The sequence below is a fragment of the Phytophthora parasitica genome (assembly GCF_000247585.1).
Source record: "Phytophthora parasitica INRA-310 unplaced genomic scaffold supercont2.62, whole genome shotgun sequence".
NCBI classification, from domain to species: Eukaryota; Oomycota; class Peronosporomycetes; order Peronosporales; family Peronosporaceae; genus Phytophthora; species Phytophthora nicotianae.
In genome coordinates this window covers 325,223-350,555 of record NW_008649048.1, presented here as the reverse complement: position 1 = coordinate 350,555, position 25,333 = coordinate 325,223, and the positions used below count along the sequence as shown (strand labels likewise).

The window sequence follows — 25,333 nt, the reverse complement described above, 5'->3', positions numbered from 1 at the left end:
AACGCTGAAGTGATCGGCTGCCTGTTTCACTTTAAACAGGCAGTGCGACGGCAAATGAAAACAACGTACAGTATTCCTGATGCGGAGGCTCGCATTGCTATGGAAAAAGGCGTGCTTGACGTGCTCACAGTGATTGATCCGAATTTGGTTCCTCGACATGGCATCCGGTGGGTTAAACGCACTATTCGAGCCAAGTGTGCTGCAACCGGGATCGTTTGCACCCGTATCAAGTGGAAGCAGTTCTGGGGATACTTTCGCGCTACTTGGCTGGAGCGGTACAACATTGAATCGTGGAATGTTCATGGTTTAGACAACGGTCTCGTCGCTAGAACAAACAATCCTCTTCGAACGATTTAATAGGGAGCTAAATAGGTCGTTCCCGACGCCTCATCCCAATATTGCCACATTTGTCAACGTGATCCGGACAATATCTCAAGATTACGTTACCAAGTTGACCAACGTGGCGCAAGGGCGACGAAGCAGAGGCAACAAAACCAATGCAAACAAAAAGAGAGGGCGACGACGAGCCAACACAAGCGGTGCCGACGGGGCAAGCGTCGAGACGATTGATCTTCCCAATCCAGTTGTTTTTACGGACGAAGACTTAGCCTCTGATTCTGATAGTGAAGACGAGATGCAAGGCAGCAGCGATGTTGATTCTGTGGTAGAGCGTGAGGTCGCCGACGTAGCTGACAGTGACGAAGATGCGCTTCCGGACTTCTCGTTTGATCCCAGTGAGTATTGCGATGACGATGAGTCGACTGCCAACGGAGATGACCAGAGTGTGCAAGCAGCTATTGTTTAGAGACCTTTAGTGCAGGTGCGGACGGATAACCAGAAGTTGTTATCTCACCAGCAACAACTTTGTGGTAGGGGCTAGATGTAGTAAGCGTTTTAGACGCTACGAACTAGGGACTCCCTCATGCTTAAATACATGTACCCTTTTAATACTACGTATCTGTATCCAAATTCGGTGATATTCAGTATAACATCAATGATAATCTATCTAAAACCGATGATAAACGACTCAAACATGATGATAAAACAACCCAAAGTAATAATAAAACATTCAAAAGTGGTAACACGTCCACCTCAAAGTTTAGATTGCAGGACACTTTGTGATCAACCTCTTGCTGATCGGATCTGATGTTTGTGTCGTCAAAATGACGCGACCAAACTCACGAACAGATCTGTATACGACCCAGGAAATAGTCTATCGCTATGCTTGCGTAAATCTTCAGCTGTTTTGGTGCAAGATCGGCTAGGAGGTTTCTTCCTGGCGGTTTTGTATGGCCATACTCTGCATGGATCTTGTTGCGAAGGTCCTCAGTATCATCGGCACCATCAGGTCGCACTGATGCTTCCTCGGTATCCGCGTACGCGCCCCGAGTTGTTGCATCTACTAGTTGGAACCACACTTTGCGCGCCATTTCTCCTTTCTAATATCGCAGTACAACTTAACTGTGAGTCTTAGTGACTCTCGAGCGTTGCCTCCACCCGGACCATAAGAGAACCTCACAAAGATTTTTCTTTGTTACATTTCTCAAGAATATGTTGAGTGATGGCTCCGAACAAGTTGATGCCTTTCGATCCAAGAGATCGTTTGAGTACTAGTATCTCGTTTACTTTTCAATTTTCAAGCTCGGAATCAAGGCGTCTCCAAGTACTATCATGAGTCCAGGTGACCTCATCTTTGGCAAGCCGGTTATGCTGCATACATATACCGACAAAACTTTGGTTAATACGGAAGGCGTCGAAGCTGGGCTTGTGGAGAATGCAGGCGGGGTTGGAGCTTGCGTCCAGCTCGTCCGCAATTATGACGGGACTGTGTCCATCCAGTCGATGAACAACAAGCACTACCTGACAGTGGCAGACGATCACGACGAAAACCCGACCTGCCAGTTTGACACTTGTGCAGTCAATAAAAAGTCTCAGAAGTTTCGCCTAAAGCTGGTCGATGAACGCGCTTTCATCCTGAAATCTGAAAAAACTGGAGATTTGCTGGGACTCTTGAATGATGAGATTGTGGGTGTAAGAAAACGTCATCTCACTGATCATCCGTCATCAATGCTATGGATGTTGAAAGAACCTACCGACGGTGTGTTGTCTTCATCGCTATGCGATGATCTCGGCTTTACCGATGTCACTCCTGTCCAAGCTGCCACGGTAGTCAAGAGCGCAATTCAGAAGGATGAGTTAAAAAAGCGCCATGACACCATTGTGAAATTGGCACTGGCTGGCGCGTCGGTGGAATACATCGATGGCATTCTTTTGCGCCTGTACGGATCGAACAGTGGCAAAGAGCTTTAAAGATTCTCAAGTCGTAGTGTGATTACTTACCTCGTGCTCGGCCTTAAGTATTCATTTACTGGAATTAGCTCAAACTGAGTGGCAATCTATCCACATTTCTTCCCTATAACATTTGACTACATGGCCACATTCACTATTATTCATCGCACTAACGGACATCGTTGATTTCTATACCGTAACACCTCAAACTCCACGCCATTTCCGTACACTACTCTAATCCGGCATATTTAACTTCTTGGTTGGTTCCTTTTATTTCCTCACTGCTCAGACAGTAAATCAAGACAGTCGATATCTTCGCTCTGCAGCTGAACTGGATGCTGGTACGGCTCGTACTCGTCTTCCCCTTGTGTCCAATCTTCAGTTCCACTCGACAAGGGAACTACTACTGCTGGGTGTCCTGAGAACGGAACTTGTGGAAGCATTGTGCTGTTCGCTGGTGCTGTTGCTCCACTTGGCACATTTGGAGCTGCATACACTTCCATACCAGGATATGGACTTACCAACGAATTGCCCATGACTGCAGGATCAATATTGAACGAGTTGTGGCCGTGACCCTCGTGACCTTGCACGTGGACAATCTGAGTTTGAATGTGTGCTTGTGCCTGTGCTTGAGCTTGTGCTTGTTGTGCCTGCAACGCTCGCATTCGTGACTGTATTCGCTTCTCCTTCAGTTTCTGCTCCAATTTTCGCTGATATCGATTCGCAGAATCGCGGTGTTTATCGCAAAACTTGTGCAACTCGCCGTTATTCTTCACCGCTCGCTTGTTGTAGCAGCGCTTGTTCGGATACCGGCATAAACTCTCCGGATGATTCTGGTGGATAGCTGGAGTGCTGCCTCCTGCTTTTGCCTCGCCACCATGTGCTGCATTGCTACTTTCGCTAACATTCTCGCTGTTCGCAGTGCTCCCGCTGCTCTTTCTCCGTTGTTTTGCCTCGGACGCCGACGCCGTGTCCGAGCTTGAAGCAACTGCTTCTGCCAGTTTCGCTGGTACCGACGCTCTTCTTCGAGTCATGAGCGAGACGGTCGGTCCCGCTAGTGCGGCTTCAGTCATGTTGGGATCTGCAGCAGATGCCCGCCATCTTTCGCTTCCGTCATGGTGGACACGCCCAACAACGCACTACTTGTACATGGCCGGAATGACCGCAAACACCAAACGTGGACACGGGTCACAGTCTTCCGGCTGGACGTGGGAGCAGAGGGAGGGGCTGTCGTCGTGAGAGGAATGAGCACGGCCAGACTTGTCCTCGACTTGGGGTGCAGACGGAGCAACTAAGATCGCTCCGGCACCACAAGGCGGACCAAACGATGATTACGCCCTCGAAATGATGAGTTGGTTTTCCGAACTCCATACAAAAGTCAAGTCAAGTGAACTGTATACATGGACTCACTGCCTGCTCGACTTTACGAGGGTATCCCCGCCGCACAGCGAGCGCTGACCGGCGTGGGACAGCAGCGCCGACCTTAGTCGTTGGACAGCCAACATACATCGCCTCTCAGCCTCAAATGCAGCGCGGAGAGCATGTCACTCTTCGGACGCTCAAGCTTCAAGCTCGCAGTCATGCGTGACACAACTGCTGCATGTAAGATGAAAGACGTTGCTGTCTTCATAGATATTCTTGCGACTGTATTGAAGAAAGACGAACCAACCTACACTATCGATATGTTCACCGGAAAAGAATGAGGTGGCAGCGCAACGTTACCCTTCATGTCAAATGCACGAGCAGCAGCATGACGTTTAAGATGAAAAGTTGCGCAGAAAGTGAGCCACTTCGGCCCATCTTTTGTGCTGGTCGCGCATTGTGACTGCCGTCAAAAGCTTGGCTCCTCCTCGTCTCCCCGTGTTTTTGCCCTCGTCGTTCTGTTTGTTTGTTCCGCCCTCCTTTTCAGTGATGGACAAACAGACGTCGTTGAGGGCTCACCTCAGCCTAGGGCTCTGGTAGGACATGTCGACATGTTGGACACTCCATCTTGACCTCCATCCAGCCCTGCAGACACTCGCGGTGGAAAATGTGGTCGCACGGTGCGATCATGTAGTCGCGGGCTTCGATATCCAACTCCACCATACAGATCACGCAGTCGATCGAGTTGTCGCCGTCTTTAAGCAGTGCCAATTGCTGCAGGTTGATGCGTCGCTCGTAGTTATACTTCACGGGCAGGAACCGCGCAGGCACGAAGAATCTCGGACCATACCGCTGCTGTAGTGCCAGGATACCCACCTGCAGTCCCATCCACCCCGCCAGCACATAGCAAAAGTGCGGGTTAATCTTGCTCTCGTACTGTGATACACACCAAAACACGTTAGTCACCAATTATTATCGCGAACAGACGAATGGAATTCATTCGAAGAGGGCGAATAGTGATCCCAAAATTAAGCGTTCTTACCATCGGGAACGCTGTGAGGAAGTTATCCGGACAGCCATAGAAATACAGCGGCAGGAACAAACGCAACGCGCTGATGCCGTACAGATATCCCAGGTCAAATGGATTCCGCACCTCCCTACAAGTCATACGATGTTTAATACAATCGACGTCCAAAGCAGGATAACATCACGAAGCATACCTGTGAACGTTGTGGACAATTTGTGGGACCCAGAACGAGTAGCAAATAAAGACCAGCACGGGCAAGTGATTCTACAATAGGCATATAAACAAGAGTGTCAGGTTATCCACCCATAAAATAAACGAAAGTACTTGATGGCGTACCGAGAAATTATAGAAGATGCAGAGTCCAGCCAGCAGTGACAGATAAAACCGCGAGTAGAGCGTCGTGAGTTCACGCCGCAACGTCAGCCAGCCTTCTGAGAATCCCTGCGGTCTTCGCGCCTTCCAAATGATCAGCAGATAGCGCATCTCAAACACCGAGAAGATTATAAGCTTGACGAACGCGACCGACGCGAACGCAGCAAACACGTTCTGCGCCACGATGCCCACAGTCAAGTGGCCTAAGCACAAGTACGAATCCACAATAGCCTGTTGTCCAATAGTCAACAGCGAAACCTTCGCTGCCGTCGCCTGTGTGCTCGAAATCTGCAGCTGACGTAGCAAGAAGTAGATCTCCGCCATAGCAATAAACGTCATGATCACTGCGTAACGAGAAGCCTTCGCAAAGAAAACATTCAAGTTCTCCTCTTGAAACGTCGTGTCTAGCTTCAAATACAGTCCACAGTTCACACTAGCCAGCGTGCCTTCCAGCTTCATGTGACGCATCGACTTCTGCAATACCGTAGCTGCATCATCATCTTCATCATCTTCTCCTCCTTTTCTTGTGGGTTTGCTCGTGTCATTAACCAGCGACATCTCCACAATACTCACACACTGGTCACTGAACGAGTCACTACTCCTGAACCGCGAGACGTACGAGTATCTCGGCGGCGAGATATCAATCGCCGCATACTCGTCCCTATTGTCCACGGCCGGGACGCCATCCAACACACCGAGATTCATCAATTCTGCTCTCGGTTGTCTCGGTAGTCGCTCCAGATTGGCCTTTTCATCTTCCTCCTGTGACGGAGCTTCCGTTAATTCCTCCACTTCGGTCGTATTCTCGCCACTTTTTTCTTTTCGATACAGAATTTGCACACTCGAGTCCGGACTATTGCCAAACAGCGTCAACTTAGCCAATTTCCGAAGGAAAACGCCCTGTACTGGAAGAATTGTAGCCGCTAGAGACGCCTGTTCCTCGTAAATTACCAATTGCCCCGTAATATATGCCACCTCCTTAATAAGCTCTTTGGATGCCGGTGTCTTCATCTTAAGAAACAGCCACGTATGACCTTTCTCCACTGGTTGTGTGTACTGCTGTAATTGAATCTCTCGATCCACCTTAAGGTACGGGATAATGTCCTTGTATACGGGCTTATTGGCGTCGTACTCCTCGGCCAGCAACGAATCCCACGTGCCCGAGTAGATACCGGTAACGTTAAGTGGTGGCTCATTGTGTCTGTAGCCTGGTTGCGTCTGGAGCAGCGCTTCTAATTCGTGCACCTTCTGGACCCTGTCTGTATCATTAAAGGCGTTCTGAGGCAGCGAGTAGCGGTTATGACCAGCGCCGTCGGTGACTCCTCGACTGTGACGGGCGTTCCGCGCGTCCCCCGCGCGGTTGTCGAAGAAGAGGACGAGGAAGCACAGGAAAATAGCCATACTGAGCAGCTGCATGCGCTGACGCTGGAACTGCTGCTGTCTCCAGTCCGCCTCCATAGCCCCCAGGTTCAACGCCAACGGGTCGCCAGGACTACCGCCCGGACTGCCGCCAGGTCCGTCGTTGCGGCGCGGCGAATTGGCCCGCACGATCATGACGACCCGACCGTTCTCGTTGCGGTCCCCCATACTCAATCTGACTATGGCGAGAGGATTATGGACGGAAAGAGGTACTGGTGTGATAAACGTGAATTTAGTGTTCTGAACATAATTTTGATGTTATGTATTTCAAATGACGTTCATTCTGCACGTCAGTTCCGCATTCGTGTGTTTGTCGAGACGGTCGACTAAGTTGCTCTTCTCCGCGTGATATCTCTACGATGCTGGGGTCCGAGACGTCGAAAGACACCGTATCTTCTTCCTCTTTGTCTCCTCTTTCGTCTGATATGCTCAAATCGCTGTCTTTGGCGACGTACGATGCAGAATCGATCGAAGACGTCGAGACAACAGCCCAAATTGACCTCGTGCTCGAAATGACTGCAACTTTCGACGCTGAAGGGTTCCAATTGCCGTCCAAAGTGACGAGAAAAGAAGTGCAGCGTGCTCTTGAATCGTGTGATGGAGACGTGTCGCGTGCAGTGGACGAAGTGCTGAGTCTCGTGGCCATCAAGACGCTGAGTCAGCAGGACCAACAGACACTTCAAGAGCGACAACAACGTCAACAAGAGCACGCCAAGCTGCAACTCAGCGAGCTCTGTAGTGGCCTGGGACTAGACGAGAACAGTTCCTTCGTTGCCGCTCTACAGCAGCTGCCCGAGAGCGAACGAGACGACCTTCTAGCCACGAATGGAGTCTTCGTGCAGCAATTGCTGCTCAGTCTGGATGAAGATAGTGAGGATGAAAGTGGGGATGAAGATGTGCATCCGCTACAGTATCTGCTAGAGATGTACCCGGACTACAAGGTGGAGGTGGTGGAGGACGTTCTAGATAGTCACAATTACGATGTGGACAAGGCCGCTGAAGCGCTTCACAACCTTCGCGCATTGAACCATGTACAGAGCTACGCTACGGTAGTGAACGCAGACGCCCGTGCGGCAGCACAACTGAGGGAGTTGTATGTGAATGGACCCAAGGTAGATTCCCTTGGACAGTTCCCGGACCTCGGAGTCCCGAGCAAGACGCAGCAAAAGAAGCTGAAAAGGCAGCAGCGTAGACAGCAGAAACTGCAGCAGGCGCCACACCAACGACCACCGCCGAAGCCTTCGCCTCCACCATTAGCGTACCCCATGCTGCCGGCGCGTAAACATTCGTCGAAAGGCAAGACGAAGCCGGCGTATAATGCGTGGGACCACCAGGCTGTACCTCATGACCGCGCGGAGTCAGGTATCACGACGCAGCTTAAGCTTGAACGGCTTAAGAAACTGCTGCCCAGCATTGACACTAGTGTCATTCAGACCGTACGCGTCCATTATGGAGTTATCTGTTTTGGTTTTGAAGATTTGGGGGTCTAATTGTGGTAGTTTGATATGTGCAGACGTTCTTCCTCAATGGATGCAGCTCAGATGCCACAGAGGCAGCACTGCGTGAGATATACAACTTGCCGCTGGTCGAGAAGCATTTGCCTCCGCCGACTGTGACGGAGGAAGTTGAGATGGCAGCAGCCGCGGCTGATGCGGAGGAGGTGCTTGCTGCTAAGAACAATCACCAATCTCGCCGAAGCGGACGTTCTGAGAACTGGACTCTCGTGTCCAGTAAACACAAGGTCAACGCAGCGAAGGAGAAACTCAGCAACCGCTACTGCGATGTCCTTGCATCGTTCAGACGCGGTCAACACGTTCTTGCAGGCGACCGTGTTCGAGAGTGAGTGGTTTCGCCACCACACAATCGTTTCCGAGGTCACGCTTAATCACCTTTATTGCTTTGTGTTACAGGTTGAGCAAGGCCCGGCGCGAACATCGAGAGGCTCAACGGCAGTGGGCGCATGATTTCTTCCTGGCGCACGAAGAACACGTCAAGTGAGTTTTTGGAGTATTTTCCAACGGCTCGTACCTTTGTCTGCAGGCTTTCATCTGGAATTTGCTTTCTGTTTTCTGTTTTGTGCCGTAGACACCAGCGACCGATCGACCTGCACGGCATGATTGTGATGGAGGCTCTTTGGGTAGCTCGCGAAGCGATCGAGTACTGCCAGGAGCATCGTATTCGCCGCTGTCTATTGATTTGTGGCGTAGGCCACCACTCCGTCAACGGCAAGCCGCGTATCTTGACTGCGCTTCAGTTATCACTGCAGCGGCGCCAAATCGCGTCCCGGGAGCTCAATGGCGTGGTGACAGTGTTTCCGCTTCGTTCGACTGATTCATGCTAGACGACCCTGACTACTAATTCTTTTACACTGACCAGGATGGAGGGTATAAATTTCTATCGGCCTGTTGCTGAGAGGTGATCTGCGTGTCGTTTTTCAAACAAGTTGGGGTGGTTTTGTATGCTATTCTTGCCCGATCGGAACACTCGATGACGTTATGAAAACAGGCGTTCAAACAATAGCTTAACGACGAGAGTGAACAGCAAAACTTTTTGAGAAGGTGTGGTATGAAATCTCACTGCATCCTAATTGCTATTTCAATCTCTTTTGTAAAGTAAAACAGGGGTCTTCGTTAAGATGAAAGCCATGGGCAGGCTCCAGGACATCGTCTCATTTTTACTTCCGGAAGCCTCGCTGCGTTTACAGCGAAATATTTGGAGGGTAAACTCGTGGGATCAAACATCCATCCACAAGACGGCACCGTTGTCATCATCGCGTTTATCTTTCCCAGTTGCCCGTTGATCCAATGTCGAGGAACGCACGATATCAGTATTTATAGGAAAGCTTTCGTCGAAAACGGCGACACGTCTCCAGCGGCTCCCAGCGAAATGGGACGGCGTCGCTGCAGGAGTTTGAGGGCCTAACACGCCAGGTACGTTGAGTGGGCATGTGCTGCTCGCTTCTTCTCAAGTCATGCCTGTAGCACCTCATTTTTGAAACTCTCGGCTTGGACAACTAACAGCGCAGCGAGGAGCAAGCAGTCGCTTCGGCCTCTAGCAAAACGTAGAATGACGTGCACACGTGTTATGCGATCGCTATCTACCTTTACATCGGAGGCTGAGGTCGAGCGCGAACTCGAGAGTTCCTTCCCGCGATGCCAAGTCACGAGGGAACAGCCACCAAGCTGGGCGACCATGACGTACGTAGAGACGTCCCGAGATCTTCCTCCACTTGAGTCTGGCAACTTGGCCCTAGAAGACCAGTTCTGCGGTTGGCTTTGGATGCGCGGTACACGGCTCGGACGTTGGCGTCACCGGTATTTCTGTCTGGACGGTACCATGCTCTCGTATTTCACAAGTTTCCCAGCTGAAGTGTTCCTGAAGCAAGCTCAAGCATCAGTAGCGTCGGCATGGGCATCGCGCAACCTTTTCCACTTCGGTGACGGCTGTCAGCCTCGAGGTGTTATTCGAGTGGCACATATCGACGACACCGACCGAACCAACCGGGTAGGATTCAAGGTCTACGGTGCTTGTGGCAAAGTCATCGACATTCGTGCACATGACACTCATGAACGCAATCGTTGGCTTCGCGCATTGAAGACTCCAGCCCGTCGAAAGTCTCGGTCGTGGTCTACTGGATCGAGTGAAGAGGTAACGCTGAGCATGTCGTCATTCGACCCCGATGGACTCTGTCGGTTTGATCGACTGTCCATCCCGATCGTTAAGAGCGGTTGGATCGAGAAAAAGACTTCGTTTCTGGGGCTTTGGCGCCGCTACTTTTTCGTTGTGCAAGGCTCAATGCTGTCGTATTACAACAGCGACAAACCGTACGAGGTTCCACGTTGGAGAGGGTACGTCGAAGGCGTCAAGGCACGTCGACGTAGTGGATCACTAGTTTTGCCTTCTGCAGGTAGCACAATGGCTCCTCCAACATTAGAACTCATCATCTCACTGGACTCGCCGCAAAATCAAGTGATTCACGTGCGATTTCGCACTGTTGAAGAAGCTCGTGACTGGCGTCGTGTGTTGCGTGCAAATCTGCCCGGTCGCAGAAACAATAACTCAACTTTGGCAGCTTAGATCAATCTGCGTAATGAACATAATAGGTATCGTTGTTATGGCTCGCTAACTCGTCTTTGGTGAATCAGACAAGTCCGGACGTTGCGTTGGTACTAACTGCTTTTCACCTCTTTGATGTCTCTTCTAGGAGAATTTTTCTTCTCATTGAAGAGAACATCATGTCGAATCAGACCAGCGTGTTCTCCTTCATCTCCACACAAGCTTGGCGAGCCTTCTGGGTCTGCCTCGGTATCCTCGCTACTGTCGCTCTTGCTGATAGCATCGATGTCGTCATCTCCACCATGGGCAATCCAGCGCGAGGCAATTCCTCCCGTACACATAACAGTGGTCGTGACCAGCAGTAAAGCCTCGAGATGAGGCGGAGGACCCATGAGAAATCCATTCACAAACTGTGATGTGATAGCAGCTACGCGATTCGAACAGTTCACTACCGAAATACCAGTAGTTCGGAGCTCCTGGGGAAAGTTTTCGGTCGAAAGTACGCCGAACTGATGGAAATATAGCAGAAATCACGGTAAGTAAAATAAAAAAAAAACGATAGAATAAAGTTTCGACGTACTCCATTCCAGGCTGCAGTGGTGGACGCGTTAAATAGATATGAGACCAGTACGATGATCGTCTTCGAGCCTTCCACATTAAAGGCAAACAGTAGCGCACAGAAGGCAGATGTGAATAATGCTCCAGACAATAGGCGTTGATGACCGATAATATCTATCAGATACAAACTGCAGAATAAACGGGTAAGCATCTGGAATCAATCAAGAATGTTTCAAATTCTACTCACCTGACAACATTGCCCGGCAGGTTTGCCCCGGCAAACAGGAATGCATTCTCGAATGGGTTTGCCAGTCCAGCACTCTTGAACAGCTTGGTGATCCACGTCGACAAACCGTACGAGCCAAAGCTCAGCGAAAATCCACACAGCATCAACAACAGAGTAGGTCCTGCATTCGGTCGCTCGAACAACCGTCCTAGAACACGTAAACTTTCACGGCTGCAAACGGCAGTGTGCGAGTTATGGTCGTCACTATCCGCTGTCGTGTTCACTGTCTGAGCTTCCATTTTACTCGCAATTTGCACACTTTTATCATCCATATTTTCTTCACCATTGGAGAGTTTAATCTGGATATGTCGACCACTTCGATGTATTCCGTGAATATACTGCAGCACTGCTGTGGCTCCTTGTGCATCCCCTTTACTTGCTAAAAAGTGCGGACTCTCAGGAACATACCACAACGCCAGCATAAAACACGTGAACGACGGTAGTCCGACCACCCCGGCGAACCAGCGCCATGACAGCTCCAGTATCCGATCGCCATTACTGTACTTGCCTAGCATCACCCAGGCCGTACCCGCCGTCAATACTGCGCCCACCATCCAGAATGAGCACAAAATAGTGACGTATCGTCCTCGCGCCGATACGGGGACATGCTCCAGACATAATGCAAATAGTGACGACACCACTCCACCCACTCCTAAGCCCGCCGTGGCTCGGAAGAAGATAAGCCAGTAGACATTCGGCGAAAAAGCTGACAAAAAGGCAGCGATGGCGTTGATGGCCAATGTTACGAGCAGAACCGGTTTACGACCGTAGAGATCTCCAGCCACGCCACCCACCAACCCACCACCCAACATTCCAGCAAATACAGCAGCCGTCAGCAGACCTACAACAAATGAGCTAAACATTAGTTTTCAAGAAACCCTAAAAAAAAAAAAGTTACAAGCAAACACGTACTAGATTCCCATGATGTCATTTCGCCTTCCGAGTCTTCGTACACCGTCAGGATGTATCCAATTGCTAGAATCTCCACTGCATCTGCAACGTTTCCAAATCCTAGAATTCTGCTCCAAATTTAGGTCAACCTTTAAAAACAATAAAACCTATAGCTGCTATATCGTACGTGACGACTCGGTGCTGGTGGAAGCCGCAGCCGATAAGCTCCATCTCGTCGTGCACAGCTTGTCTGAGCGCCTTGACATCATCCACGAGCACCAGATTCTCGTCCGGCGAGCCCCAGGTCCTCACAGGAGTCGCTGAGTTTGTCGTCATGCGGCCGCCCATCTCAAAAATGAAGCAAAACAGCACAAAATCTGAGTCAACTTAAAATCTGAGTCCATCTGATCCAGCATCTCTCCCTCCGCGAAAGAAAAAAAAAAATCGACAGTAAATCAGTGCGTGGTCTTGGTCCATTGAGGTTCGTCCCGTGTGTCTGCGCTCTTCGTCATCGCCCACCGCACTTCCCCTCTGCTGCGCCACACTCTCCGCTATCTGCGCATACTTGTTCCGTGTCGTAACTCCAAGAAAAACTCTATAAACCATGCACGCGTGGCGCTCGTTGTCCCGCAGCATCCTCGTGTTCACGAATGTGCTGTTCCTGCTGCTAGGCTCCGTGCTCGTGTCCATCGGAGGTTAGACCGCTATCTTTTACGATTTTTCATGCAATTCCCAGCGTATTTAACCACATATTCACCCCAGTACAACCATTTATCACTAACTAAACGTATCATTGTTCATTGTTCATAGGCTACATGGCGTCACTCCCAGCGCTCACCGAGTTCTCCGACGGTGGCGTAGCTTCCTCCGTCATCATGTGTGGCTCTCTGATCATCCTAATCGCGCTACTGGGTTGCTGTGGCGCCCAATGGGAGAGCAAAGTGTTCTTGTTCCCATACGCCATCCTGGTACTGGTCTCGGTGGTCGCGCAGCTCTCGCTTGCCGGTTTCCTGACGCACGTGCACAGTTCGCTAGTCGAAGTGGCCAAACACAACTTCGACCTGTCCGTACTGGCCCCAGCAGACCAGGAGACGCTGCGCTGGATTAACAAGAGGTTCAAGTACGTGTACTACGGCTGCGGCTTCGACGTGGACATCGACCTCACAGGCACACGCGACCGGCCGCTCATCGCTTCATGTTCCAACCCCGAGTTCGGCTGGTTTGCGTCATTCGTGGAGGAGAACTGCCCCATCGGACACAAGCAGCTACGGAGCGGCAGCAACTTCCTCAAGTGCGCAGGCCCCAGCTTCTCTTTGAGCAACGCTATGACGGAGCACACGATGCTCTGTGCCTGCGAGACGCGCATGATCTCGTGGGTTAACGACCAATCGCTGCTCGTAGCGGTCTTCGTGTTCGTCATCGTGTCTCTGGAGATCATGCTGGTGGCGCTGTCGTGCTACATCATGCACTCGCGGCGTCACCGCCGCTTCGGCTACCAGGAGATCACTATGCCAGTGCGACAACAGCCGTACAACCCGCACCCGCGGAACTACTTTGGCCAACAAGCAGGCCAGCGCCAGCCACTTAATGCGCACCCAGCGTACACGTACGGCCCGTCCGGGGGAGAGAACCCGTACGCGGCTGCTGCCACTGGAGGCAAGGCCAAGCAGACCGGCTACTAGGACTGGTTGAAATAGGTCAAAATGCGTTGATGGCAGGCGTAGGAAACAGGACCCAAAAGTTTTCCACAAGAAATGAACTCGTGTGCACAGTGAGCTGCGCTTTGAGTGCATGTAGCGACGTGAGTAAGCGTACGGAAGACTTCGTTGCCGAATTGCAAGCGGATACCTTTGCGTTCGCAACGACTTGTCTGACTTTGCATGGCGTCAATGAGTCATGATTTTATGACTCAGGAAGGCCTTTACTGCGGTCACCAAGCACTCGCTCATGCCCGATCCTGGCGACGGAAGGCACGTGGAGTTTGCTGACCGAGTCCATCCGACAATCCAGAGAGTGACTCTGACAAAGTCCTGACCCTCTGCCGAGTCGTGACAGTCTCACTTGCAAACTAAAGTATCTTTTTCCAATCAAGGGTTCGTTACCCGATGGCAATGGTATTGCAGGTTTGACAAACCAATTGGCCTGATGAGGACGGCGATCTGCGAGCTCACCAGGCTGTCCCAACACTGAAAGCACTTCAAGTACCGAGTCAGCAATATGTGGATGAGGACCTCCAGGAGAACCATTCAGAGGACGGCACGTGCGTTTTCGCGTAATCTCGTGCCAGACTTGTCCTTTGTTGTTCTCGTTTACCTCAACTTTCACTCCACTCTCGTGGTGGCGATCGGCGGTACCGGTGTCAAAGTCTCCGCTGCATGCAAGCATGCTGCTGATGACGACGCTTGTTGCGATTAAGTAATACACAGAGTCTGGTACAGGAGCGCAAAAAGCAGGGCGATCGATGCGCTTTTCCAGTTCGCCATCCGGTCTCGGTCATCACTTTCCTTGTGTACTCTTGAAGATACAAATTTGCTTCGTGCACAGTGCACAATGTACTATTATACGAGTATGCACTGCATTGCACTCGACTTTGGTTTAGGACAACTCGAAGTTTACAAATACATTTACCGACACTAGCAATCTCCCGCGTTGAGAAAAAGGCAACTGCAGAACCGACGCGGGACTCAACACTTTTGCCTCGGGAACGATTTCGGAATCCCATCAGCTTGAGTTGCACCACCTCGATTTGCCAAATTTGTGCATCAGTTTTTGGTTATTCAACAAAGAAAACAGAAGGGGATAGACGTTTGACTTCATATTTGTATGGTAGTCAGCGGAGCAATCAATTCGTGGCATGTTTTTCCGGTAAGACATCAAGAGCTCACTCTGCTCTGTGTCAACCGACACTCCTGGTTTTGCCGGATAGGCGATACGTCGAACTACGGCCGTGCGATCGCCATGAAAATCGCTGAGCTACTCAACGGCCCCACGGCCACGACCCGCCGACATGCCGAGAAGCGGATGGACATGGCGTCGCTCGACTTGTTCACTCAAAAGTCCGTTGCAGCCACTCAAATTTTTAGGCTAGTGTTAAAGCGTTTCTAAACCCATTTCTCCACAATTATCAATGCAGACGCAAACACCGACCGGAGCTCTCCATGAGTGGCATTATCCAGGCACTGACCGATAAGACTGGAGATCTCAGCCATGACTCAATTCCTTCTGGCCTCCCTACGGTCTCCGTTAAGGAGGAGACGCGACCAAGTGTCCTGCCGGAACCTGAGGCTGAAATTGCAGTGAAAACCAAGACAACAACTCCGAACTCGGAGAAAGACGAAGGTTCTGGCTCAGAGAAACCCAAAACAAGGAGAAGGCGAAGTCGCAATGGGTTTACGCCACTCACCGAGTCGGAGAAAAGAGTGAAACAGAGAATGTTGGTCAAGCGCTCATACTACCGCAAAATTGTAAGTTTTTCACTACAATGGTGTTGCAAACCAAAATTTCTAACATTTCTTTTCACTTATTCTAGGACACATTGGTGGAGCTTCGAAACGAGATGAAAACACTGGAAACCAAGTGCAGGGAAGCTATTATCTCTCGACGACAGATACAGTCGCCAATCTCCCAACCCGAGGGCGAAGAACAACGCTGTGAACAGCTACGTGAAAGATACACACAACTAGCCATCACACAAGACGAGTTACGCCACGAAAACGAGGAATTACGCTCCGAGGCCATGGAGCAATCCAAAGCTCGTACACGCATTGGTATTTTACTAAACGAGGAGCTCCAAGATCAAAAGGAGGCACGTGCAAAAGGAGTGTCACTGGGCTTAACACCGTGGTCTAACGGTGAACGTCGCGCTGCAAAACCGACCTCAAATGTTGAAAAATCTACTCAAGAGACGAAATCCAAGCCTGTACTGGACTTTACGCCGATCACGGAGGACGAGTGCATTACCATCGTTCGTGAGGCCTACACCGATGTTCGAGCATTCGCCGACAAGCAGCACTACGAGAGCACAGGTGCCAGTGTGTTTGGCTGGCGTGACAGACGCCAGGTGGACGGCAACACGATGCGCTTCTTCCTCGAGAAGACGTTCGAAAACTACACAGCCGATGAGATTTCCAGTCGCATGTGGGATTTAGTGTCTTCTGAGCACGGAGTGAACCGCATCTACGCCTCCGATGTGGCAATAAACTTCCACCTGGTGCAACGCGTGAATGACGAGAACGTGTTGTTCTACCGCACTATTGAACCACAAGGCACCGATCTGGTGCTCAAGGCACTTATACTGGCTTCACGTGTTCAAATCGACGATAACGGCAGCTTTATGGTGCTTTTTCGTTCAGTAGACCCAGTCACGCGTGGAATCTCAAAGCAACAGACAGAAATTTCAGATTTTTCAACCAAGAAGAAAGAAATCTGGAGCGACGTCTTCAGCTGGGGGTTGTACGAAGCTGTAGGTGACCGCGGACAACATTGCCGCAACTACTTCGGCGGCTTCGTGTCTAGTTTATTGACACAACGCAGTCTGGAATTCTGGCTCATGCACATCCTTCTCATCGCTGTACGCTGTGAGAACGAAGTCATCGGTCCTCTTTTTATTATGCAGTAAACTTAAACCAAAGACGGTTAATAACCCTCTTTGCTTCTTTTACTTCTTTTCGCTTCTTCGCCTCGACGCTGTTTCAGGACGTTTGGATGCGCTTTTCGAGGATTTCTTGGCTGTCTTCGGTCTGCCACTGGATGCAGATTGTTTCTTACGAGACGCAGCAGGAGCGTAGCCGTCTCCATCGTTGTCATCCACGTACATGAAAAAGGGATTGCGAGCAAGTTCGAGCTCTTCGGCACGGGCGATTTCGTCGTCTTCGTCGTCATTCTGGGCCATGACGAACTTCCTCCCCGTTCGACTCTTATCCGACGAGGTTTCAGGGCGACGGACACTGCTAGCAGAGGGTGGACGCTGTCGAGGACGCAGGGTGTTACCAGCGAGTTCGAGTCTATCCAGAGTGAAGTCGTCCTCTTCGTCATCCCAACGTGCACGGGCTTCCAGCATGGCAACAGCTTCGGGTGGCATAAAGTAGTCCAGTACCAGAGATTTCAGCTTTAACTGCGCTGTGAGCTGTCGAATCGTGTCCAGAAGATCCTCACGCTCTCGGCTATGAGCCTTCTCCATGGCCTTGATATCTCCTAGCACTTCTTTTACTTTAGTGTAGACTTTCTTGAGTTTCCGGGCTTTCGCTTCAGCTTCTTCTTGTAAGGACTGATACTTCTCTTCTCGCATGAGATTACTCTCTTCTTGTTCAGCTAATTCACGGGCGAGTTGCAATTCTTGGCGTTTGCGTTCTTCCAACTCGAGTTTAGTACGGCGAAGCTCGTCTTCTTGTTGCGCAGCTTTCGTCATCATTTCACCGCCGACAAGCACCTTGGCTTGGGTAGCAGCTAGTCGATCTAGCAACACTTTTTGTTGCAATGCCAATTCTTCAGCCTGTTGCCGTTCTCGCTCCAATTTGAGTTCCAGTTCGCGTTTATTCAACTCTGCTTGTGCCTTATCCTTTGCTGCCAACGCCAAGTCGTCACGAGTTTTCTGTAACATTTCTTCTTTTTCACGTTGAGCTTTTTCAGCGATAGCTTGAGCTTCTTCAATACTGATACCTTTTTCAATAACAATCTTCTCTACAATCTTCTCGACTTCCACAATCTCCACTGGAGAATTAACAGAGCCACTTGTACTGACACCGTCTAAGCTGACCCCTTCACTCGCTTGCTTCTCAATAGCCACCAACTTGGCTTTCAAAGCTTCGATCTCTTCCTGAAATTCTCGGATCATCGCGTCTTTCGGATCTTCGTTGATTTTTGGTTTGTTTTTTATGTTCTTAGCACGACTCGCATAACGTAAAGTAGTCAATGTCTCCTCATAGTTGTAGTCGGCTGGACCACAGTTAGCAATCATGACAGTCTTTGTATTACCACCCAAAGAGTCTTGAAGCAGTCGTGTCAGTTTAGAATCACGGTACGGAATGTGCTTGGACTTGCCATCGACTAGAGCTGAGATGACATTACCCAGAGCGGAGAGAGACAAGTTGATCTTGTTGGCTTCTTGGAGACGGTCTCCCGTCGCGCCCGTCTTGGACTGACGCTCACTACCAGCTAAATCGACCAAGTTGAGCTTGCCGACACATACGTGGTCCTTGCCGTCGGCTGAGCCTTCACTCAAACACTCGACTACAATCGTGAAGATAGAGTGCGACCGAGACGACGTCTGGTTCATGAGAGTAGCACCGACACTGCGGTTCTTCTTGCCGGTTTGCATAACGTGGTCGATCTCCGCTGCGTCTTTGACAACTTGAGCGGTTAACCCTTTGACGTACACGCCAGAATCTGCATTTTCCTTGAGATCTAGAGCATTTTTAGGGTCTTTTGACAAGAGATCGCGGATCTCTTCGTTGTAGATTTCTAGATACGAAGCACGCACGAGAATGCGCTTGTTTTTCGAGATGGCTACCTTGTCGAACACGTGCTTGAACGAGTTGGGGATGATACCTGGTTGGTCTCCGTATCCCTCCATAGTGTGGGACTTGCCGGCGCCGGTCTGGCCGTACGCGAAGATGGTGCCGTTGTAGCCTTCCATGACGGCCTCGACGATCTCCGTTGCGGCCGTGTCGTACACTTGCTGCTGTGTGGACTTTGCCCCGAATGCAGCGTCGAAAGTGAACGACTTCGGAGGCTCGGAAGACGCGGCCACGGGGTTCAGGATGGACACCTCGGCGCGATCAAAGTTGGCCGTCGTGACCTCCTGCCGTCCGTCTTGCACCTCCTTGCCGCTCATGGGCCGGATGCGGACCATCACGCGGACACACTCATCGTTCTTCGACGACTTCGTTGCCATGGTTGGCGTAGTAAGATGTGATCACTGGAGTGGCCGTCGCGGAGACGCGGGGTTGATAACCGCCGCCGTCTACTAGTATTTGCGAAACGGAACCATGGCGAAACGCGGATACTTTTGCCATGCAAGGAGCTTGCTTTTATGGCCTTGGCAAGGGCATCCAAGCAGCTTGCAAGCGCCAGGCGAAGTGCAACTGCAACAAGCAAGCTCTTGCTTGCTTCTTGTTCGTAAGCTGTAGCGCAGTCTCTCGCAGCGAAGACGTTAGGTAACCTGTTCAGGTCGCCGCCTCGTGCAGGTCTTTTGTTTGCTACATGTAAAGTGGCTTGAACGAAAGCGTAAAGCAGCGCGGCGCTATACGCGATTCGTGCGCAGATACAACGGCTGTGAGGAGTCACTCACGCAGTCGTGACTGCCTGCATCGTTGACATTTGCTGAACAAGTTGCTCGCTGTGGGCGTGGCAATTAATTGTACGGCGATGCCGCTCAAGCCTCAAATTTAGAATCTGAGCTTCGGGTGCGAGAGGATTTGCGCGCAGAAGACTTGGCCTGTTTCCAGATCTTCAGATCGACCGACACGCCCTTCTGCTGCTGCAGAACTCGGCCAGTTTTCGACTGCGCGTCGCCAACTGGTCCAGCACAGCGACAGATTGAGGCGGGGATCGCTCCATTTCGCGCCATGCGATTCCGCGAACGCGGATGCAAGTCAAGGCTGACGTAGTGGTGCAAACGCCACCGAAGCGCCAGCTGGGTATGTCGTTCTCTACCAACGTGGTCCGACGGCGCACTTCCAGGCACTCGATGGACAACTCGAATCCACTGTCTAGGTCTCAATTAGAATTGGCAATTCCATTGTTCAAAAAGGGTATCCTAGGAAATTCCGAGTCTCTCGTGGCATCGTCCCTTCAACTTCTTCTTGGTCATCCTTTGAATGGATGCCAGACCGCGAAAATTTGCCATTGAAACGGAGGATCCATGGAGCTCGAGCCATCCTCTACACTTCATCTTATCGGCGCGAAAATCGGGGTCCAGGAAACTCATGAATCGCGAATATATACTCGACTTTTTACTTGAAATTTGTAAGCAAAACTAATGAAAACCTCCGTTCTACACGTTACTGAGCTTGGATAGTGCTCATGCTCGACAGCCCCGTTCGCATAACCTCACTAGTGTTTTGTTATCGTGAGGTGAACCACTACGTTCGTAAATCAAAATGCTGTTACTTAGTCATTCCCATACGTCGATAATGGATATAGAATTCAGTGCAGGTATAAGTCAGGTAACCTGACTCAGGTTCATCCGTCGTCATCCTCGATCAGAGTCTCCGGACAGCGACTCTGACGTTTGCTGCTGATCCAGCACTGTACATCGCGGCCAGGAAGCTTAGCCAGCTGCAGTTATCGGCTCTTCTCTTGAGCATCGCGACGACACACGTCCGCGGGTAGAAGTCTGCGAACAGGTCGTCCATTCCTAGTCCACTCCCCAAGCCCGCATTTCCCCCGCGGCTGCCGTCGCGCCGCATATTCCAATCGCAGTCTCATGACCAAGACGCTGCCGCTGCCGCCGCGCTTCTTTAAGCGCCCGGAGCTCACAGAGCGAGAGGAACAGTATCTCGTGGGTAAAGCCAAGGAATCGGCCAAAGCGCTGGTCGACGCCACGCGCAACAATGAAGGACCCGTGCGTTGGGAGGAGGCCGGAATGCACCGTGGAGTGCAGATGTATAAGGGCGAGGCCCGATACCCGGAGACGGTGGTGGGCGAGTCGATCTCGTACGGCTGTGGCGCGACCACCATCCAGTCCACACTGGACGAGGTGGCCGACTTCTTCGACCTGTCGACGGACGCCAAAGTCGCCGAGTTTGTCGAATGTAACGTCGATGTGCTGGACGCCCAGCTACTCTACGTGATAGAGGACCCGTCGCTACTGAACGACCCCAAACACAACACGCGCGGCCAACGCAGCGGCTCCAGCAAGATGCTGAACGCCAACCAGGTGACGGTCAAGTGGTTCGCGTCGGAAATGCCGTCGAAGCTCTTAAAGAACCGCGACTTCCTCACGGTCGAGTGTCAGAGCACGTTCATGGACGTCAGTGGCCGTCGCGGCTGGGTACGTTCTTACCACTCCATCAAGCTGCCGTGCTGTCCGGAGCTGAGCGACTACGGCCTCGTACGAGGCAGTTTCTACCACACGGGCCACGTGTTCGTCGAGAGCGAGCGCCCAGGCTTCCTGGATGTCATCTACAGCGCACAGGTCAACATGAAAGGCAGCATGAAGGTGCCGACGCCGCTGTTTATGACTATCCAGAAGAAGAGACTGACCAGCATCGCTGATCTGCAGAAAATGATCACGCGTCGACGACTTGGCGCTCAGCGGTTCCTTGGCGACTTAGAGCTTGTGCCAAAGAGCCAACGTACACGTTGCAACCTCTGTTCCGCAAAATTCGGGCTTATTACACGTAAGGCGCGTTGCCGTAAGTGCGGCGAAGTCGTGTGTGCGTCTGCGTGTAGTACAGAATGGGAGGTTTCGATCCCCGGTCAGGGCGTTAGGAAGGTGCGCGTGTGCTCCAAGTGCGCACAGAACACAGACCCGTCCGTATTCGAGGACTTGCCGCCCAGTGAACAGTACTCAGAGACCAACAGTGCGCACGACGATGAGCCGCCGTTGATGAGCGTGCGAGCGCCAGGTTATCAGTATGAGCGCTACAACCGGAGCGACTCGGGGTCGTCTCCCACGTCGCGCCGGCGCGGCCTGCCTAGTCGTGACAGCGATGAATACGACAGTCAGGGCCGTGGCCGTCGACACCATTCGGGCCGACGAGGGCCGTACAGCAACAGCTACGATAGCCAGAATGATAGTTTCCAGGATCCGGATCCGGAGTACCCGCGTACGATGGAGATGCCGGGCGAATATGGCAATGTGAGTCTGGATTCGGATCGCTATACGAACGACTCGGCCGAGTACGACGACTATCCCCCATCGAGTAGAAGGCGCGACGACAGCAGGAAGTATGACCCTAGAAACCCGGACATGTACGACCACAAGACGTACGGCGTGTCGCCTCCGCAGTACCGCGATGAGGAGCAGCGACGAGCATTGCAGCGTCAACAGCGCGCGCTGCAGCAACATCAGAACAAGCAACGTCTACTACAACGTCAGCAACAACAACAGGAAGCGTTGATGCGACGGCGCCAGCAGCAGCATGTTGAGGAGCCGGACAACTACCGAGAGGAACTGGAGTCCATGTCTTTGAGCAGCAGCGAGTTCAGTCAGTACAGCCAGTCGAGTGGCGCTAGTTCCGGCGCGCCGTCCTTCCTAACATCCAGCTTGTTGGCTCAACACACCAAGCAGATGGGGAAACCAGGCCCCGTGACCAAGAACGAACGCAACGCCGCGCGACGGGTTGTACAGGAAGAGCGGACAAGGCGTAAGAAGCCTGTGCGCGACCCGGAACCGGAACCGGAGCGTCCTGCTCCTCCGTCCTTATCGTCTGACCGTCCGCTGACGCGACTGGAGCAGCTTCAGGTAGCGCAATGGGAACAACAAGAGGCCATGTTCCGGAACCAGGTCCCGTTTGATCTGGAACTGGAAGCGGCCGAGATCGTGCCGTCCAAGCCCCGTCGTCGACGAACAGGCAGTTCTGAAGGCTCAACAAAGCGCCGTGGTCCCGAACTCCCCGCGTTCTTCCGTAGTCCACACAACAGCGCACACTCGCAAGGTCACGGGGCTCCGACGGGCGAGTCTCCGCCATCCAAACCGCCTGCGTTCCCTACGAACTCGGGACAAACCGTTAGCGTGGCGGACGACGAGGACCGTCTGGACTATTCAGCCGGCCGTGACGATTCTATCAACGGGTTGTCAATGAACTTCGGCTCGTTGTTGCGGCCTGAAGATCTGCGTCCTACGGAGGAGAGTATGTGTTTGAGTTTAGACTCGAGTGGCCAGGATCACAGCGCTATGGGCGACAGTGACGCCGCTAATCCCGGCAAGGCCGGCGCGTCGGCCGCCAAGGACCGGGCGGACGTTTCCAAGACGACCGTCGTGAAGCTGTATCAGCGGATTCTAGAGCTGACCAACAAGCAACACGAGCTTGAGGCGCAGCCCGAATCCGACCCCAACGAGAAAAAGGAGATTGCTCGTGAGCTAGAAGAACTCTACGAGAAACTCCACTCCGAGGTGGAAATATAAGTAAGAGTCTATCCGTTCTATCCGTCGTCGGAAGCGGGTTAGAAAGGTAGCGTAGTAAACTAGCATTCTTCGGATTAGAATCCTGAAGCTTGTTAATAATCAATAGCGTCAATCCGAACCCAAGCCTTCCTGTTCCTAATTACGGATTCTCTTGACCCTCCTCCTCCTTGGCCTTTGCCTTGGTTTTCAGGCCGAGATTAGCCAGAAACTCGTTCAGCGTGGCGTGCATTTCATCGTGCATTGGCGTCCTCTTCATGCGCTGCATCCAGGCCGAGAATTTCGGGTATTCCGACAACTGGAAGATGCCCATGAGTTCGATCTGCACGAACTCGCAGTACGCGACAAAGTCCGCAAGTGTCGGAGTATCCGTCTCGGCGATAAAATCCTTGACCAGGAACTTTTCCATCAGCTTGAGCAGCTTCGCAATGAGCGTCGGCGCTTCTTTCACCAGCACGACGTCGTCCGGAAGCTGCTTGTTCTGCTTGACACGCTTCAACGGGACCAGCACCTTCATGGTGATCAGACGCGCGTTCGTGTGGTGCCAGTGCAGATATTCATTCACCTTTGCGTGGGCCTGCACGTCGGCCGGATAGAGATCCGTCCAGCCGAATTTCTCGGCCAAGTAGACCAGTATAGCGCTGCTCTCGAACAGCGCAAAGTCTCCATCTTGCAGCACTGGGATCAATCCGTTCGGGTTCAACGCCAAGAACTCAGCGGACGTGAACGTGCGACTCCCAAACTCAGTCAGCACCAGCTCGTGCTCCAGATTCTTCAGCCGCATGACCCACTCCACCGCACGACTGGGCTGGCTCACCAGATTCGCGTACAGCTTCAACGTCATCTTGCAATTCACAGTGTCACTCTGACCGCAGTCAAAGCAAATTGTCACATCCCAAAGATTTCCACATTAGTTTTCAGAGATTTTTTCCCCGCCGTTAACTTGTGACAACGCAAATATCAGAAACATCGAACATGAGATGTATTACTTTTCAGAGGGATACCGAAGCGTATCTTTTTGATCTTACGCGTTGGCAGCGGCCTTGGTCTTGAGCTCCTGACTGGTGAGGAACTGGTCCAGGGGCGCGTGGATCTCGTCGTGGTGAGGAACCGACTTCATGCGTTTAAGCCAGGCCGCGAGCTTGGGGTACTTGGAGAAGTCGTAGATGCCCATGAGTTCCACCTGCACGAACTCGCAGTAGGCGGCGATGTCTGCGATCGTGGGCTGGTCCGTCTCGGCCACAAAGTCCTTAACCAAGAACTTCTCCATAAGCTCGGACAGCTTCGTGAGCAGAGCGGGCGTGTCCTTCACGAGAATGGCCTCCTCCGGGGTGGCCACGTTCTGCTTGGTGTGCATGAGCGGCACGAGCACCTTGGGCGTGATGTGGCGCGCGTTCGTGTGGTGCCAGTGCAGATACTGGTTCACCTTGGCGTGGGCCTGCACGTCGGCCGGGTACAGGTCCGTCCAGCCGTTCTTCTCGGCCAGGTACTGCATGATGGCGCTGCCCTCGAAGATGGAGAAGTCGCCGTCTTGCAACACCGGGATGAGGCCATTCGGGTTGAGTTTCAAGAACTCGGGCGACTTGAAAATGGCCGAGCCAAAGTCCGCGGCCACGAACTCGTGGTCAAGTTTCTTGAGACGCAAGATCCACTCGGCCGCACGGCTGGGCTGGCTGATGAGGTTGGCGTACAGCTTGATGGTCATCGTGGAGAATGGGACTTGAGTGCTAGAGCGCGAATTGAAGAATGACAGTGCTGGCTGCTTTGCGGAAGGAGATCCTTCTGTGGATTTTTTTTTTTTTTTTTTTTTTTTTTTTTGCGTTTTGCGTTTTGGAATCTCAAAGTGTTGCCCATTTCCGACCCATGTGGTCACCCATCGTACCAATTATCTCGGTTCGCCATCAAGTTGATGCGAACCCAAGGTAAACTAACGCGGTTTAACTTGCAACGCAATCAGTACACATGACTGAGCGTTTGCGGCCACAGCACCAGAGCGCCGCGAGTC

At 51.9% G+C, this 25,333-nt stretch overlaps 13 protein-coding genes across 17 annotated transcripts; 7 read left to right on the top strand and 6 right to left on the bottom strand.

Moving 5' to 3' along the window:
- Positions 1 to 54: 54 nt before the first annotated feature.
- Positions 55 to 942, top strand: PPTG_16934 (hypothetical protein; the record flags this gene model as incomplete). Its single annotated transcript, XM_008914685.1, has 2 exons — positions 55 to 290; positions 361 to 942. 2 exons carry the CDS (start codon positions 55 to 57, stop codon positions 803 to 805), a joined length of 681 nt encoding a protein of 226 aa, XP_008912933.1. The 3' UTR covers positions 806 to 942.
- Positions 943 to 1,639: 697 nt separating this feature from the next.
- PPTG_16933 (hypothetical protein) lies at positions 1,640 to 2,310 on the top strand (the record flags this gene model as incomplete). Its single annotated transcript, XM_008914684.1, has 1 exon — positions 1,640 to 2,310. The coding sequence occupies exon 1, from the start codon at positions 1,672 to 1,674 to the stop codon at positions 2,308 to 2,310; it is 639 nt and encodes a 212-aa protein (XP_008912932.1). The 5' UTR covers positions 1,640 to 1,671.
- Positions 2,311 to 2,484: 174 nt separating this feature from the next.
- Positions 2,485 to 3,649, bottom strand: PPTG_16932 (hypothetical protein). The gene has a single exon (XM_008914683.1). It carries the CDS (start codon positions 3,360 to 3,362, stop codon positions 2,568 to 2,570), a length of 795 nt encoding a protein of 264 aa, XP_008912931.1. The 5' UTR covers positions 3,363 to 3,649; the 3' UTR covers positions 2,485 to 2,567.
- A 19-nt stretch (positions 3,650 to 3,668) lies between these two features.
- Positions 3,669 to 6,665, bottom strand: PPTG_16931 (hypothetical protein). Its single transcript, XM_008914682.1, has 4 exons — positions 5,015 to 6,665; positions 4,872 to 4,942; positions 4,694 to 4,808; positions 3,669 to 4,587 (listed from the first exon to the last, which is right to left on the bottom strand). Exons 1-4 carry the CDS (start codon positions 6,635 to 6,637, stop codon positions 4,237 to 4,239), a joined length of 2,160 nt encoding a protein of 719 aa, XP_008912930.1. The 5' UTR covers positions 6,638 to 6,665; the 3' UTR covers positions 3,669 to 4,236.
- A 229-nt stretch (positions 6,666 to 6,894) lies between these two features.
- On the top strand, positions 6,895 to 8,810 carry PPTG_16930 (hypothetical protein; the record flags this gene model as incomplete). The annotated part of the gene is made up of 4 exons (XM_008914681.1): positions 6,895 to 7,905; positions 7,983 to 8,308; positions 8,380 to 8,463; positions 8,555 to 8,810. 4 exons carry the CDS (start codon positions 6,895 to 6,897, stop codon positions 8,808 to 8,810), a joined length of 1,677 nt encoding a protein of 558 aa, XP_008912929.1.
- Positions 8,811 to 8,997: 187 nt separating this feature from the next.
- Positions 8,998 to 14,120, bottom strand: PPTG_16928 (hypothetical protein). Of its 4 annotated transcripts, none has more exons than XM_008914678.1 (5): positions 12,448 to 14,120; positions 12,282 to 12,388; positions 11,331 to 12,224; positions 11,106 to 11,271; positions 8,998 to 11,034 (listed from the first exon to the last, which is right to left on the bottom strand). In XM_008914678.1, exons 2-5 carry the CDS (start codon positions 12,290 to 12,292, stop codon positions 10,639 to 10,641), a joined length of 1,467 nt encoding a protein of 488 aa, XP_008912926.1. In that variant the 5' UTR covers positions 12,293 to 12,388; positions 12,448 to 14,120; the 3' UTR covers positions 8,998 to 10,638. The 4 variants fall into 4 exon arrangements, with proteins under 4 accessions (XP_008912926.1, XP_008912924.1, XP_008912925.1 ...); XM_008914676.1 differs by having other exon boundaries at positions 11,331 to 12,210; XM_008914677.1 differs by having other exon boundaries at positions 12,282 to 14,120.
- On the top strand, positions 9,536 to 10,546 carry PPTG_16929 (hypothetical protein; the record flags this gene model as incomplete). Its single annotated transcript, XM_008914680.1, has 1 exon — positions 9,536 to 10,546. The coding sequence occupies one exon, from the start codon at positions 9,536 to 9,538 to the stop codon at positions 10,544 to 10,546; it is 1,011 nt and encodes a 336-aa protein (XP_008912928.1).
- PPTG_16927 (hypothetical protein) lies at positions 12,572 to 14,898 on the top strand. Its single transcript, XM_008914674.1, has 2 exons — positions 12,572 to 12,955; positions 13,071 to 14,898. Exons 1-2 carry the CDS (start codon positions 12,865 to 12,867, stop codon positions 13,940 to 13,942), a joined length of 963 nt encoding a protein of 320 aa, XP_008912922.1. The 5' UTR covers positions 12,572 to 12,864; the 3' UTR covers positions 13,943 to 14,898.
- On the bottom strand, positions 14,206 to 14,645 carry PPTG_24014 (hypothetical protein; the record flags this gene model as incomplete). Its single annotated transcript, XM_008914675.1, has 2 exons — positions 14,206 to 14,328; positions 14,466 to 14,645. The coding sequence occupies 2 exons, from the start codon at positions 14,643 to 14,645 to the stop codon at positions 14,206 to 14,208; spliced, it is 303 nt and encodes a 100-aa protein (XP_008912923.1).
- Positions 14,899 to 15,053: 155 nt separating the features above from the next.
- PPTG_16926 lies at positions 15,054 to 17,701 on the top strand. 2 transcript variants are annotated; one of them, XM_008914672.1, is made up of 3 exons: positions 15,054 to 15,316; positions 15,394 to 15,724; positions 15,790 to 17,701. In XM_008914672.1, the coding sequence occupies exons 1-3, from the start codon at positions 15,084 to 15,086 to the stop codon at positions 16,876 to 16,878; spliced, it is 1,653 nt and encodes a 550-aa protein (XP_008912920.1). In that variant the 5' UTR covers positions 15,054 to 15,083; the 3' UTR covers positions 16,879 to 17,701. The 2 variants fall into 2 exon arrangements, with proteins under 2 accessions (XP_008912920.1, XP_008912921.1); XM_008914673.1 differs by having other exon boundaries at positions 15,054 to 15,724.
- On the bottom strand, positions 16,793 to 19,974 carry PPTG_16925 (hypothetical protein). The gene has a single exon (XM_008914671.1). It carries the CDS (start codon positions 19,150 to 19,152, stop codon positions 16,918 to 16,920), a length of 2,235 nt encoding a protein of 744 aa, XP_008912919.1. The 5' UTR covers positions 19,153 to 19,974; the 3' UTR covers positions 16,793 to 16,917.
- Positions 19,975 to 20,406: 432 nt separating this feature from the next.
- Positions 20,407 to 23,515, top strand: PPTG_16924 (hypothetical protein). The gene has a single exon (XM_008914670.1). The coding sequence runs from the start codon at positions 20,686 to 20,688 to the stop codon at positions 23,329 to 23,331; it is 2,646 nt and encodes an 881-aa protein (XP_008912918.1). The 5' UTR covers positions 20,407 to 20,685; the 3' UTR covers positions 23,332 to 23,515.
- PPTG_16923 (hypothetical protein) lies at positions 23,268 to 25,033 on the bottom strand (the record flags this gene model as incomplete). The annotated part of the gene is made up of 2 exons (XM_008914669.1): positions 23,268 to 24,191; positions 24,357 to 25,033. The coding sequence occupies 2 exons, from the start codon at positions 25,031 to 25,033 to the stop codon at positions 23,471 to 23,473; spliced, it is 1,398 nt and encodes a 465-aa protein (XP_008912917.1). The 3' UTR covers positions 23,268 to 23,470.
- Positions 25,034 to 25,333: the final 300 nt, after the last annotated feature.

What these genes read in the sequence shown, in the direction of transcription:
- PPTG_16932 (XM_008914683.1), bottom strand. Translation starts at nt 3,362, where the DNA reads ATGACTGAAGCCGCACTAGCGGGACCGACCGTCTCGCTCATGACTCGA.
- PPTG_16931 (XM_008914682.1), bottom strand. Translation starts at nt 6,637, where the DNA reads ATGGGGGACCGCAACGAGAACGGTCGGGTCGTCATGATCGTGCGGGCC. An exon ending in GCATCTTCTATAATTTCTCG is followed by an intron (nt 4,943 to 5,014) that starts GTACGCCATCAA and finishes TGCCTATTGTAG; the next exon opens with AATCACTTGCCCGTGCTGGT. An exon ending in TCCTCACAGCGTTCCCGATG is followed by an intron (nt 4,588 to 4,693) that starts GTAAGAACGCTT and finishes TGTGTATCACAG; the next exon opens with TACGAGAGCAAGATTAACCC.
- PPTG_16928 (XM_008914676.1), bottom strand. Translation starts at nt 12,608, where the DNA reads ATGGGCGGCCGCATGACGACAAACTCAGCGACTCCTGTGAGGACCTGG. An exon ending in CTGCCGGGCAATGTTGTCAG is followed by an intron (nt 11,272 to 11,330) that starts GTGAGTAGAATT and finishes TTTATTCTGCAG; the next exon opens with TTTGTATCTGATAGATATTA. An exon ending in CCACTGCAGCCTGGAATGGA is followed by an intron (nt 11,035 to 11,105) that starts GTACGTCGAAAC and finishes TATTTCCATCAG; the next exon opens with TTCGGCGTACTTTCGACCGA.
- PPTG_16927 (XM_008914674.1), top strand. Translation starts at nt 12,865, where the DNA reads ATGCACGCGTGGCGCTCGTTGTCCCGCAGCATCCTCGTGTTCACGAAT. An exon ending in CGTGCTCGTGTCCATCGGAG is followed by an intron (nt 12,956 to 13,070) that starts GTTAGACCGCTA and finishes CATTGTTCATAG; the next exon opens with GCTACATGGCGTCACTCCCA.
- PPTG_16926 (XM_008914672.1), top strand. Translation starts at nt 15,084, where the DNA reads ATGGTAGTCAGCGGAGCAATCAATTCGTGGCATGTTTTTCCGGTAAGA. An exon ending in CTCGACTTGTTCACTCAAAA is followed by an intron (nt 15,317 to 15,393) that starts GTCCGTTGCAGC and finishes TTATCAATGCAG; the next exon opens with ACGCAAACACCGACCGGAGC. An exon ending in GCTCATACTACCGCAAAATT is followed by an intron (nt 15,725 to 15,789) that starts GTAAGTTTTTCA and finishes CACTTATTCTAG; the next exon opens with GACACATTGGTGGAGCTTCG.
- PPTG_16925 (XM_008914671.1), bottom strand. Translation starts at nt 19,152, where the DNA reads ATGGCAACGAAGTCGTCGAAGAACGATGAGTGTGTCCGCGTGATGGTC.
- PPTG_16924 (XM_008914670.1), top strand. Translation starts at nt 20,686, where the DNA reads ATGACCAAGACGCTGCCGCTGCCGCCGCGCTTCTTTAAGCGCCCGGAG.